The sequence below is a fragment of the Caretta caretta genome, chromosome 16, assembly GCF_965140235.1.
Source record: "Caretta caretta isolate rCarCar2 chromosome 16, rCarCar1.hap1, whole genome shotgun sequence".
In the NCBI taxonomy this organism is placed as follows: Eukaryota; Metazoa; Chordata; order Testudines; family Cheloniidae; genus Caretta; species Caretta caretta.
Window position 1 is genome coordinate 17,438,111 of NC_134221.1, and position 12,277 is coordinate 17,450,387.

A 12,277-nucleotide genomic window follows, 5' to 3' on the forward strand; every position below is an offset into this window, starting at 1 on the left:
TTTTAAACAGCAGCCAGATGTGCAAGAATTCATTTTTGGAGAAGGATGGTCCCCCAACATGAGCAGCGTGCAGAAATAAAGTATGGGAAACCCTTTCAATGGAAAAAAATGACAGCCCCATATCAGGATCAAGTAGATTTTATAACGAATGGATTCCCTTTTTTGGAATTTGAACACAATTAATACACAGATAATAAGAGGCTGATCAAATACAAATGGGTCTTTTAAAGATAAGTACAGGTGATTGAAATTTGTTAATACTTGTCTGGAGAGTCCAAGTATGTTGTTAAAGATAAAATAAAAAGTTGGGGGCTAGGAGGAAGAGAGAAGATTCTCAAACTCACCAAGTTTTCTATAGATTTCTGAAATTCACGTATTTTCTTTAAGGTCTCTTTGTCTCTCTTGACTTCATTTATGTACATGGCCAAGTCCTTAAAAGAAAAGCAAATGCTGATTCAGTATTTCTGTTTCCCTTCTAATCAAGAATCCTTAAAAAAAAACCCAAAACACTCGACTTCAGGAGTCACTTCAGAAAGTGAAGGTATCAGCAGCTCTGTGGGAATCAAAACAACCATCTAGCACGTTGGCTATGTTGAGTAAATACAAATCGGGGAACTCAGAACTAGTGCAAAATATTTCTGCTGGATTTAAAACAAGAATCAGTCAATTAAAACCAAGTAAGCAAACCACCCAAGCATGTCTGGTATCACTGTCTATAATCTCTGCATCAGTACTCACACATCAAGAGTGCTCAGGACTCTGCCAGCTGTATCATTCAACCCTTCTGAGACTCCTTAAGCATCTTGGCCTAAACATTCTCCATCCTTTCCCATGTGCCCTGAGATTTTCTTGTTAAATAACTAGATAGGCACTGCAATTCTACCAATCAACAGAAGAGGGCGATACATTCAATTAGCTTTAGAAAGTATGACGGACTTAGAAAGTCTTCGAAAGCACAGTCCTGACTTTCCATTCAGCTGCTACCTGAGCTGACGTTCCAGTTCCATCCAGCATAACTCTTTGAGAAGAGCCAAAAAGCTCTTTATTTCCTTTATCCTCCATTCTCACTCAGTGCCTTCCACCTCAGTGCTCCCTCTTCTTTCAACTCCTTCTTCACTCCATTCACCACCATCCTTGTGTAAAAGGCATGTGCCAGACATTCTTAATCACTGTATCTCTGCCCAGCCTCTGTCTATATGTTAACCTAACAGACAGTAAGCTACTCTGAACAAGGACCAGGTCTGTACTTGCTCCTAAGCCTCTTGACAACTTTTTAGCACTTTGGCCCCAATCCAGCAAACCCCTAAAAACATTTCAGTACTCCCATGTACTTCAATGCGACTTTAAACATGTGCTGAAGTGCTTTGCTGGATCGGGGCTTATTTCAGCACCATCACTGGAGTTCTTTTAAAGGTAAAGCATCTTGCAAAATAGCCCCGGGAGCCCTGAACATACATAAGCTCTAACATTCCAACTGCAAATGGTTAAGACATCTGTAAAAGAATTCTTCCAATACAAGGAAAAACTTTAGTGGAACTATTCCTGTGCTGAAAACAGAGTCACAGTAACCAAGTGCGTCTTTGCATTACAGAGATCGGATTTCTCCTGGTTATTGCATTCTCTGGCCAGTTCAGTTACCTGAATTCTGGCCCAGAGGGCAGAGAAAGACTTCTCTAACCCTTCCACCACACTAATTTCTTACTACATCTTTAACAAAAAGGAGTCCGGTGGCACCTTAAAGACTAACAGATTTATTTGAGCATTAGCTTTTGTGGGTAAAAACCCCATGTCTTCAGATGCATGGAGTGAAAATCTGTCAGTATATTTATGTCTGCAGCTGTAATTTTCACTCCATGCATCTGAAGACGTGGGGTTTTTACCCACGAAAGCTTATGCTCAAATAAATCTGTTAGTCTTTAAGGTGCCACCGGACTCCTTGTTTTTGTGGATACAGACTAACACGGCTACCCCCTGATACTTTACATCTTTAACCGTATTTTTTAATATATTTATGGCCTGTCATCTAGATGCTTCTGTCTCTTTTCCCTCAACTTTAGTTCTTGTCAGCTTGGATTGAATCTGAACAGCACAGAATTTTTCAAGACATCCCCTTGGGTGCAAACTTTCTTATGTTGAAAGGCTGTAGAAGAATTAATCAGAGATGATAATCACAATCTTAAGTGACAATACTTACATAACATCCTATAAGACCATTTAAATTGTCAGTGTTGGTAACAGGATGGGGGGGAAAGGTAAAGTGATCAAGTGAAGTAAGATTCCCCTGCACGTCAAAGTCACCTGAAGCCTTCTCATCTGCTTCCTCCTATGGAGCATGCCATCTTGCACGCATGGGAGAAGCACAGCTGTGAGATCTACAGTGAAACATCAGCTTGACAAGATGTGCAAACTGGGCCCCTTCACAATGTAACAAGCGTTAAAGCAACCTTTGCGTTGTACACAGTGATTTGCGTGCAAGACCATGCACCAGGTGATGGGATTTTGCATATGCCAAAGACTTACATGTGCAAATCTTGTACAAATGCTGTTGTCTTGTGCAAATCCTACTGCTAGCTCCTGTAAATGACCGTGCATGGAAAATCAGAAGTGAGGTTGAAGCCCCTGGGACAATTCAGCTCTAGGCTTGGCTAACTAGACGCCTGGATTTCCCATCACTGGAGCATAGGAGCGCTAGAATCGGCCAGCTAATGAACAAGGCTGGAATCTAGATGAAATAAACCATTTGAAAACTAAGCTGAGATTTTCATACCAATTAAAGTAAAATTTTGCTGCTTCCTGTGACCATGGCATGTCCGACACTGAGTCAAATCTATACCCTCGTGACGGTGTGAAAATGGAAGCAAACGATCCTGTCTGATGGCGACTAGCAGCTCTATAAAGAAAACACTGAACCTTTAGCACAGCCAGGATTTTTTATTATTAGCAGCATTGCAAGGCATCTTCTTCAACAAAGCCTGATCTCTTCAAAACCACACAGCCACCAGAGGAGTCAAACAGTGGAAAGACAGAATCCTGCAATGCATGAAAATGTCTTTGTGACTCTCTCCCTTTCTTAAACTCTCACCACATTTCACTAATCGCGCAGTGAATAGTGCATTTTTCAAGCGGGGAGTTCTGGATATCAGACTGAATAGCTCACACCAGCACTCACGGTATGTTTACACTGCAAAAAAAAAAAAATGACCCACTGTAGCAAGTCTCAGAACCAAGGTCAAATGATTTGGGCTCATGCTATGGGGCTAAAAATAGCAGTGTAGACATCCTGCACTCTGAAACCCAGCGAGGGGGATGCTCTCAGAGCCTGGACTCCGGCCTAAGTCAGAATGTCTACATTGCTGTAAGCCCCATAGCGTGAGCCTGAGTCAGCTGACCCAGGCTCGGAGACTTGCTGTAATGGGTCTTTAGTTTCTGCAGTGTAGACATACTCTCAGACACTGAAAAGTGGGGGGAGGGAGGGACACGTCGCAGCTCTCTCTCTCCATATATTAAAGGCATTGATTTATTTTCAAAGAGTCTCCTTCCCAATTCCTCCCCCGCCATTTAAATCCTCGCTCACCATCCAGGTTTATATTATGGACCTCGGTAGTTCCTCCCAATCCCACCCATACATTGGTTGAAGTTTCCAACACAGTGGGAGAAATCTCAGGGGTAATAGTCAAAACGGGTCAGGCTCTATGGGTCTGACTCAGGCCCAATGGCCTGTGATGGGATGTTAGATGGGGTGGGATCTGAATAACTACAGAGAATTCTTTTCTGGGTATCTGGCTGATGAATCTTGCCCACATGCTCAGGGTTTAGCTGATCACCATATTTGGGATCAGGAAGGAATTTTCCTCCAGGGCAGATTGGAAGAGGCCCTGGAGGTTTTTCGCCTTCCTCTGTAGCATGGGGCACAGGTCACTTGCTGGAGGATTCTCTGCTCCTTGAAGTCTTTAAACCACGATTTGAGGACTTCAGTAGCTCAGACACAGGTGAGAGGTTTTTCACAGGAGTGGGTGGGTGAGATTCTGTGGCCTGCGTTGTGCAGGAGGTCGGACTAGGTGATCATAATGGTCCCTTCTGACCTTAATATCTATGAATCTACAAAATCAACAGACAGACAGCCATCGACTTCAGATCGGGCCCTATATCGTAATAGGGACTGTTCCCCCTTTATGCATGTGTGTGTGAAACGTGGATTTCAGGCACCACAACCTCAGCTCACCAAGGCACTTAAACACGTGTCTAACTTAAAGCACAGGAGCAGTCCTATCAATGCAGAGCTACACACCTCTAAGCTCTTCACTGAATCAGCCCTCCCCCCTCCCACCCGCGTCCCGGCCTTATTCTGGAAGGTGCTGGGCATCCTTAATTCCCACTGACTGTGGCAGGAGTCGAAGGCACATAGCATGCAACAGCCTTGGGCACGACTGATGTAATTCTTGATCCTTGCAACAGGAAAACAAACAAACTTTCAATTCACACTTGGTCAGGAAGGTGAGACGCCACACACAGCATTTAGGGAGTCATAGGCAGCACTTAGATCATTCATGTAGCAGAAAGAAGGGCTTTAGAAAACTACTCCGGTGGAACCCACAAGTTTAGCTTTGTAATGTACGAGAATCAAGGTAGGTCAGTGCCTGTTAGCAGCAGTGGATTAGACTGCAATGTCCTTCAAACAACCTTCATGTTCCCATGACCTACATACCAGCTCTGGACGCACTGGCTAGCAGGGAAAATGACTAAAAAGGTCACTCAACTTATGTAAGTCCTAGGAAACGCAGAGTCATTAGAAAAAAAGCTGATCCTCAGAGGCAGAAAACAAACAACGTGATCTCAGAACATAGAGGACAGCTCAGTGGTAAATGCTCTCCTAGTCATGGAGACAATCTGGGTTTAATGACTGGTCCTACAGGCTGATTCTGCTCTGAATTACATGACTGTAAAACCAGAGAAACCTGCAGAAAACTGTGACAAAAATGAATTTGTTTTTGTTGTGATTTTTCTCAAATTTGGGGGTTTCAAGGTTTTCATTGAAACCCCCAAAACTTTCAGAGTAGCAGCCATGTTAGTCTGTATCTGCAAAAAGAAAAGGAGTATTTGTGGCACCTTAGAGACTAACAAATTTATTTGAGCATAAGCTTTCGTGAGCTACAGCATCCGATGAAGTGAGCTGTAGCTCACGAAAGCTTACGCTCAAATAAATTTGTTAGTCTCTAAGGTGCCACAAGTCCTCCTTTTCTTTTTGCCAAAACTTTCAAACACACAGAAATTTCCATTTTGTGATCAAGCCATTTTTCATCAAAAAGACCCAAACAACTTAGATGGAAAATTTCCAACTCACTCCACTCAGTGGTATTCGGATCTGGATGATGGTGCATCCCCATCTATGCTCCATGCAGACGCACAGTACACAAACACACTAAGAGGGACAAATTTCTACAACACTGGTGTAGATTCGAAGTAACTCCACACGTCAGTGGAGTCACTAGATTTACACTGGTGAAAGCAAGAGTCGAATTTGTCACAGTACATCTATGTACAATGGTTATCAGTGCAAAATTGTCAGCCAATACCAGCTTCCCACTGTGCTTTGGAGAGAAGATAATGGTGCCAACTATGCATTTGTTGTGAAATGACTTCTAATAGCAACTAGAGTGCATATGCATATCATAAAGGAAAAGGCATCTCTTTCCTCTGCCCAGATGTGTTGCACTTTTCCCTCTGAAGTTTTTCCTACACATAATTGACCTTCCTTCCAACCCAGGTAGAAGTATTGCATCTGAGTAGTGACACACACATCCTGCCCCTGCAGCTTTTGCAAAGAAAATAAGAAGCATGTTTACGGAATCTTAACACCCTTAAGCTGAGTTATCTAAAATGGCAATGTCTGAACTCTTTGCAAGCATCACCATCTTTGAAGAAATAAGTCTTTAGATTTTAAGCTCTTTGGGGCAGGAATGGTTTCTGTTATGTGTTTGTACCGTGCCTAATGCACCAGGGCACTGACCTCTTGGTGCTACTGTAACACACCTAAATGTCAATCGCCTCGACCCGGATTCATCTCCACCCTTGCAGCCTAACATTCAAGGGCATGCTGCTTCTACCAGTTCCCTGCAGGTAGACTGCGTCACTCATCTCCTACCTGCATGGCTTCCAAAGCTTCCTTGAGTTGTTGCTTTTCTGGCCGATCAGACGAATGGCTGAGAAGCTCCTGCAAAAAATTATTCCGAGTGCGTTAGGAAAGTTTCACACACTACTGCCCACCTCATGTAACAGCACATAATACAGGCCATAAACCAATTACTGCATGCCACTGTGAACATACAGCAATGAAGCTGTGGCAGGCAGTCGGCAGCTATCGCCATAAGGAGACGAACCAGCAAAGCTCTTGGTGCTTGGTGGATCTGCTACACAGAGCTGACGGGAGGAATTTCACACATAATCAGACGATATGAAAGCTTATTTTATATTCATTAACTGCCTTTCGTGGCTAACTAGTGCAGAATTACCCTTGGTCATTGTATTTTAAAAGATGGCACAAATGTTATGTTGTGTTTAAGCAGCTGTAGTAATTATTTCATTTAAAGAAAAAGAAAATCCCTCGCTCTGCTGATTCCATTTGCTACGGGAAAAGCCCAGAGATGCTACGGCAAGAGTGGCCACCGCGAGGAAAATTTTGATTCCGAAACACTTACTTTTAATAGGAGATGATACTTCAAGACCCTCTGCATTGGTACCACCAACAGATCTTGCAATTTAAACTTCCCATCCTGAACCTTTAATGTGCATTCCTAACAATGAAATGAAATAAAATAAATGAAGAGATGGGAAAAAAAATTTTCTCAAGCTGCTTTGTTTTGCTTCTGTAAACTCTCAAAGCACAATGCATCATTAGTTCCTAATTTTTCCAGTAGGGGCACTGGGGTTGGGGCGAATGTCCCAGTTCCATCATATACACAGTACCGCCTATCACTTCCATTAGTTGTGCTCCTTTGCATGTAGGAGACCTAGGTCTGAGTCCCTTGCTTCCTCTCGCCAGGCAGGGGACAGAAGTGCTAGGAGCAGAATACCCACACTCCTGGGGAGTAGGGGAGTGGCACCATGTTTCCGATCGCTCAAGTAGTGACCACTCCAGCTGATTCAGGGGCAGCATTGGCCGGTTTTGATGGGAATCCTATCCAGTCCACCATAGGGAAACAGTGACTGGGACATACTGAGCGACTGCCCCAAACCCACTAGAGCGGGGGACCACCTAGAAGGAGGGGGAGAGAGAGAGAGAGAGAGAGAGTGTCTCCCTTATCCCAGACCACATTAAACTATAAGACTCATGCATTGCGATGGGCCTGATACAACGTGTATTAGGCTATGCAGAGAGATAGGCTCTGCTAACAAGCGGAAATGTAATTAAATAAGGAGAAATGTGCGAACAGCTAAAGGTCACAGCAGTAGCGCCTTGGATACTGGACATAATCTGGATCGTAATATTTTGATGTGAGAGCTGGGAGGCTGGCGGGGGTTATAAAAAGGGATTCAGTTCGTAACCACTCTGCTGCATTTGCATGGTGAATCACAGGCCATTGGTGGACAATAAAGTAACATGCAGAGGCAGCCCAGCGATTTGAGATTAACATCACAAATGAAGCAGGAATTACGGCTGGAAACAACTAGCCGCTCAAGTAGCCTGTCCTTTCTGGCTCCTCTACCTCACAGGGGTGCTGTGAGGACAAATACACTAAAGACTGTGAGGAGCTCAGCTACGACCATAGCGGGGGCAGGAGAAGTGTCTACACTAGACAGAGAGATCATCCCTAGTCTGGTAGCCCATGCGATACAGATTCCTATTGCTGTAAAGAGAAGATGGGGGGTGGGTGGTCTCGCTGCCCTAGCCCCAAGGAGCTATTTGGGCACACAACACAGGAGATAGAACACTTCAGTCCCCAACGCCGCGTCAGTATAAGTTGGCCCATGTCCCCATTGACTTCAGAAGGTAGTAACAGCTTGTGCCAGAACTGAATGTGGTCCAAAATCTCTGCTTAAGGGAGGCACAAAACTGGAGCTTCGGCGGGAGGAAGGGCCGGGCTGACCCAGAGCAGGAGCTGTTAGAGCTGTGTGTGGAAACAGCCCACAATGCACCTGGCTCCAGCAGCACAAACACATCTGCCAGAAATTCAGCACCAACGACATAGGCGCCTGATCCAAAGCCCAGTGGAGTCAATGGAAAGACTCCTCCCTCCCTCCCCCACCCCGGCTTTGGATCGGTCCCAGAACACTCCAGTGATGGACGGAGGCAGGGAGCGATTTCATCTTTGTGGGGTGGAAGTGATTTCGTCTTCACGGAGCTGACCTTCTCAGGCTCGGGGGGCGGGAGCAGGGCTGAGGGTTACTCACACATGCAGCCCTATGACGCTTTTGAGCAATGAAATGTGAGGAGGTTGCGGATGGGCTTTACAGAGGGGAAAACAGCGGGTGGGAATGACAGGCTATGTGGGAAACCGGCTGTGCTGAGCTCGTCTGATCCACTGATAAAGCCTTTTTTTACCGGGACGGTGGGCTGAGTGATACAGGGGCCAACCCTATAAGGTGCTGATCTCCCAGTGACATAAACAGTGGTCTTCCATGGGGCTCAGTGCAGGAACAAGTGGGTGAAATCCTCTGGCTTGTGTGAGGCAGGAGGTCAGAGAGGATGATCCTTCTGGCCTGAAAATCCATGAATCTCTAAATGGGCATTGAGGGTGCTCAGCACCTTGCAGAGGGACGATGAATTGGGTCTTTTCCATCATCCATGGCTGTCATTTATTGTGACACAACTGGCTGGATGGGAGAGGCTTTGAGGGCCTTCCTGCTACAAAGCCAGAGTATTTAAAAAGGGGAAAAAATGAAACACATTCATGAAACAGCCTAAACATGGTGGCTTTAAGCCTTGCACTGTGGAGGCTATGCAGGTGTAAGAGGGTGATTCTGCCCCCTGCTCCATACAGTGACTATTAAAAAACTACAAGGGGCTAGTGGGACCTTCTCTAGCACTGGCCCTGCACGGGGTGGGCGTGGGAGGCAGATGGGGGCAATAGTACAAGGTACTATGGAGATTCTGGGCTGCTCAGTAGCCCAAGTAAAGAATGCATGAGCTGCTCTAATTTATGCCAGGCGGCACACTGGCAGATGGGTGGCTGAAAGCTGATGAGAAGCTATCTTTGCCTGCCAACCCCCTTGTACTGCCCCAGAATCAGCCCCCCAATTCTTCCCTTCCCTCTTCAGCGACGCTCTTGGGAAATTCTCCTTAATCATTCAATCCCAGCAGCAGTTTCTAAACCTGACAACGAAGTAAATCCAGGAAGGGAGGCAGAACACAGAAGAGCTATTGGACTGAACGCCCCGTGCATCATCCCGGTCTCCCCCACAGCCACTTACCTCAACTTTTTGCCTAACGTCCTCTTTGCTCGCAATGAGACCGTTCAGCGTATTTTGGGCGCATTCCATATGGCTGCAATACTCGCCATAAATCAATAGCCTGGAGAGGATTTAATCAGAAACATTTGCCGGCAGTTATTACTCATTATAAAAAAATATGGGAAAGTGCAAAGCAAACAGCTAGTCCCCCCATATAACTGCTCAACGAAGTATTAACACTTTTTTACTGCACTGCTTTTTTAACATTGCAACACTTGGAGGTTTTCAGAGAAGCATGTTCGAGCCTGTGGGGGAAATTTGGCGGCCAAAATTAGGCTGGTGGGGGAGTGGAAGGGACTTTTCAATTAATCTGCCCTCCCATTACACAAAGTACCGTGGCTCATCCCTCAACTGCCAGGTCCCAGAGCCCTGGCATAATTCCAACACTGGCCTGTAAAATCCCTAAATTCAAGTTTGCTTGGGTGAGACCAGATGTTAAGCTGTAATGATATGGTGGAGTGCTAATACCCCCCTGCTCTGGATTGCTATGAAGTTCCTGTTCATGCAGGGGGAAATGACCCTTTCCTTTTTCCTCTTTCCACTGACTGAGAAGCTCCAAAACAGCCCAGTAGAGGGAGTCTGCCTATCCGCTCTGCTGCTACTTCTCAAAGAGCGTATTCAGAGATCCGCACCTTCCTTTCTCTTTTCAGACACCAGTTTCTTTTTTAGTAACTTTCTGAACAGAAATGGATCTGGCTCAAAACTCTGGATCGAAACACATCAGGACTTTGGAAAAGTCTGGATCTGAATCCAGATCTCAACGTCCTACCGAGTTCTTATCTCTATAGGGAGCTGTACTGAAATCCCAGAGCTCAACGCCCTTGTTATTGTTGTTAAATTATTATTTGTATTGCAGCAGCAGTTAGGAGCCCTTGTCATGGCCCAGGACCCCACTGTGCTAGGAGCTATACAAAAACAGAACAAAAAGTTAGCCCCTGCTTCCAAAAGCTTGCAATCTGGAGACAACACCACAATCTCGTGGCTCAAGGCTATCTGCAGGTCAGATATATTTAAAAAAGAATCTGTTTCAGGAAGGAACATTTTAAAAAAATCACTGCCTCCAGGAAGAACCTCCTTCAGAGCATGTTAGGAAATGGCTCCATTGATGGTAAGCAAATACACCACCCCATGCACCATATCTCGTACCCAGCGACTGCAATACTGTTCCCATACTGTGTGGAGCTGCGAGGGATGTATTAGCAATTGTGTAGTTAATGCACCTTGACTCCAGTGGTCCAGGTGCACCAGTTACACTGTGTATTTAGTTGCCCCCCCCACCCGTACATCTAGAGATCAACAAACTTGTTGAGCTGCGCATCCCAGGAGTCAAAAAACCGTGGACGCTATCCAAGGCATAGGAATGAATGGATGGGCGACCTATTCACTTCCCCCATTTGATCCTAGGTAGCTTGAGGTTTACGCAATAATACTTAAAAATCCTATTGGGAAAGGAACTGGAGATTCACTGGTCATTACAGTGCCTTTCTCCTCGCTCTATGCTACATGAAGTTTATTCAAACTGGACATTGTTAGGGGAGGTTCATGCATTGAACTCTGAATCAAGTTGAGGCTGGAGGCTCAGTAAACACAAAGGTAAATGGTGCATGCACACCACAAATCCTGCACCCACGCCACTGAATGCAGGAGCTGCTAAACAGTGAGCCCTACTGCAGTGACACGTTTCCTTGAGATGACAACATAGGCAGCTATCCCCCTGCCCCCGCCGCCCAAATGTCTTAATCGGCTTTTCCCCTCCCTAATCACTTCTGCTCAGTTTACACCGTGTTAGCGCTGCAATTTACAAAAGGAGATCATCCGCTGCGTTAAAGCAACAGAACAACCTAGATCTCAGGAGAATTAAAGGTAAAATAAAAACCTTTCACTTGAGAGATTTATTTAATTTCTCTGTCGTGGCTCACAGCACATCCTGCCAATGCCATAAAACTACATAACTGGCTTCCAGTCACACTGTGACAATGGCCAGGCTGCTGATGTGCTAATATCCCTGCCTATCAAACTGGCTCTGTTTCCTTCTACTTCCCTGTCTGTCTGTCTGTCTGTCTGCTGTCTCATGTTATACTTGGATTGTAAGCTCTTTGGGGCAGGGACGTCTTATTTTGCTCTGTGTTGTACACTGCCTGCTGCGGTGGGGTTGTGGTCCATGACTAGGGCTCTTAGCTGGTACAGTAATACAACGAAACCATAACATTTTCCAAACCACAAGTGTTCCCGTTTGATGAAACAACCAACACCATATTCATGCACCTCTTTCACTTAAGGACCCCCAGGCATTTACCATTATTACTTAAGTCTCCCAGCACCCTTGTGAGGTAGGCAAATATGATCCCTGTTTTATAAACGAAAGCAATGTGACTTGCCTAAGTTCACAGAGTAAGTCAGTTGCAGGACCAGGCAACAGAAGCTATGACTCCTAAATTTCAGTCCAGACTATGTGATGTTCCTTCTCTTCTAGCAAAATGCCCAGAAAGGACTCAGCAATTATTATGTGCATTACCGTAGAAAGCTAGAGGCCTCAACTGAGATCAGGGCCACATTGTACTAGGTGTTCCACAGACACCAAGTAAGAGACAGTCCCTGCCACGAAGAACTTACTGTCTAAGCAGACAAGACAGACAAAAGGTGACGAAACTGAGTATTAACATCATTTTACAAAGGAGGAGCTGAGGCATCGAGAAATAAGGCCCTGATCCCGCAAAGACCCATACGCATGACAAATCTGCGGTACGTGAATAGCCTCATCAAAGAGCCCTTTGCAGGTGCAGGGCCTAAGAGACTCGCCACAGTCAGGCTGTTTTACAGCAACGGCTCG

The 12,277-nt window shown here is 45.3% G+C and overlaps 1 protein-coding gene across 8 annotated transcripts in view; it reads right to left on the reverse strand.

Moving 5' to 3' along the window:
• The window catches only part of VAV2 (vav guanine nucleotide exchange factor 2), a 314,011-nt gene that overhangs the window by 27,693 nt on the left and 274,041 nt on the right, over nucleotides 1-12,277 (reverse strand). For all 8 annotated transcript variants that reach the window (XM_075120343.1, XM_048823167.2, XM_048823163.2 and 5 more), the window contains 4 exons: nucleotides 9,409-9,508; nucleotides 6,696-6,791; nucleotides 6,143-6,211; nucleotides 345-431 (listed from right to left, as the gene is read on the reverse strand). In XM_075120343.1, the coding sequence (XP_074976444.1) occupies nucleotides 345-431; nucleotides 6,143-6,211; nucleotides 6,696-6,791; nucleotides 9,409-9,508 (352 nt within the window). The remainder of the gene's footprint in view (nucleotides 1-344; nucleotides 432-6,142; nucleotides 6,212-6,695; nucleotides 6,792-9,408; nucleotides 9,509-12,277) is intronic.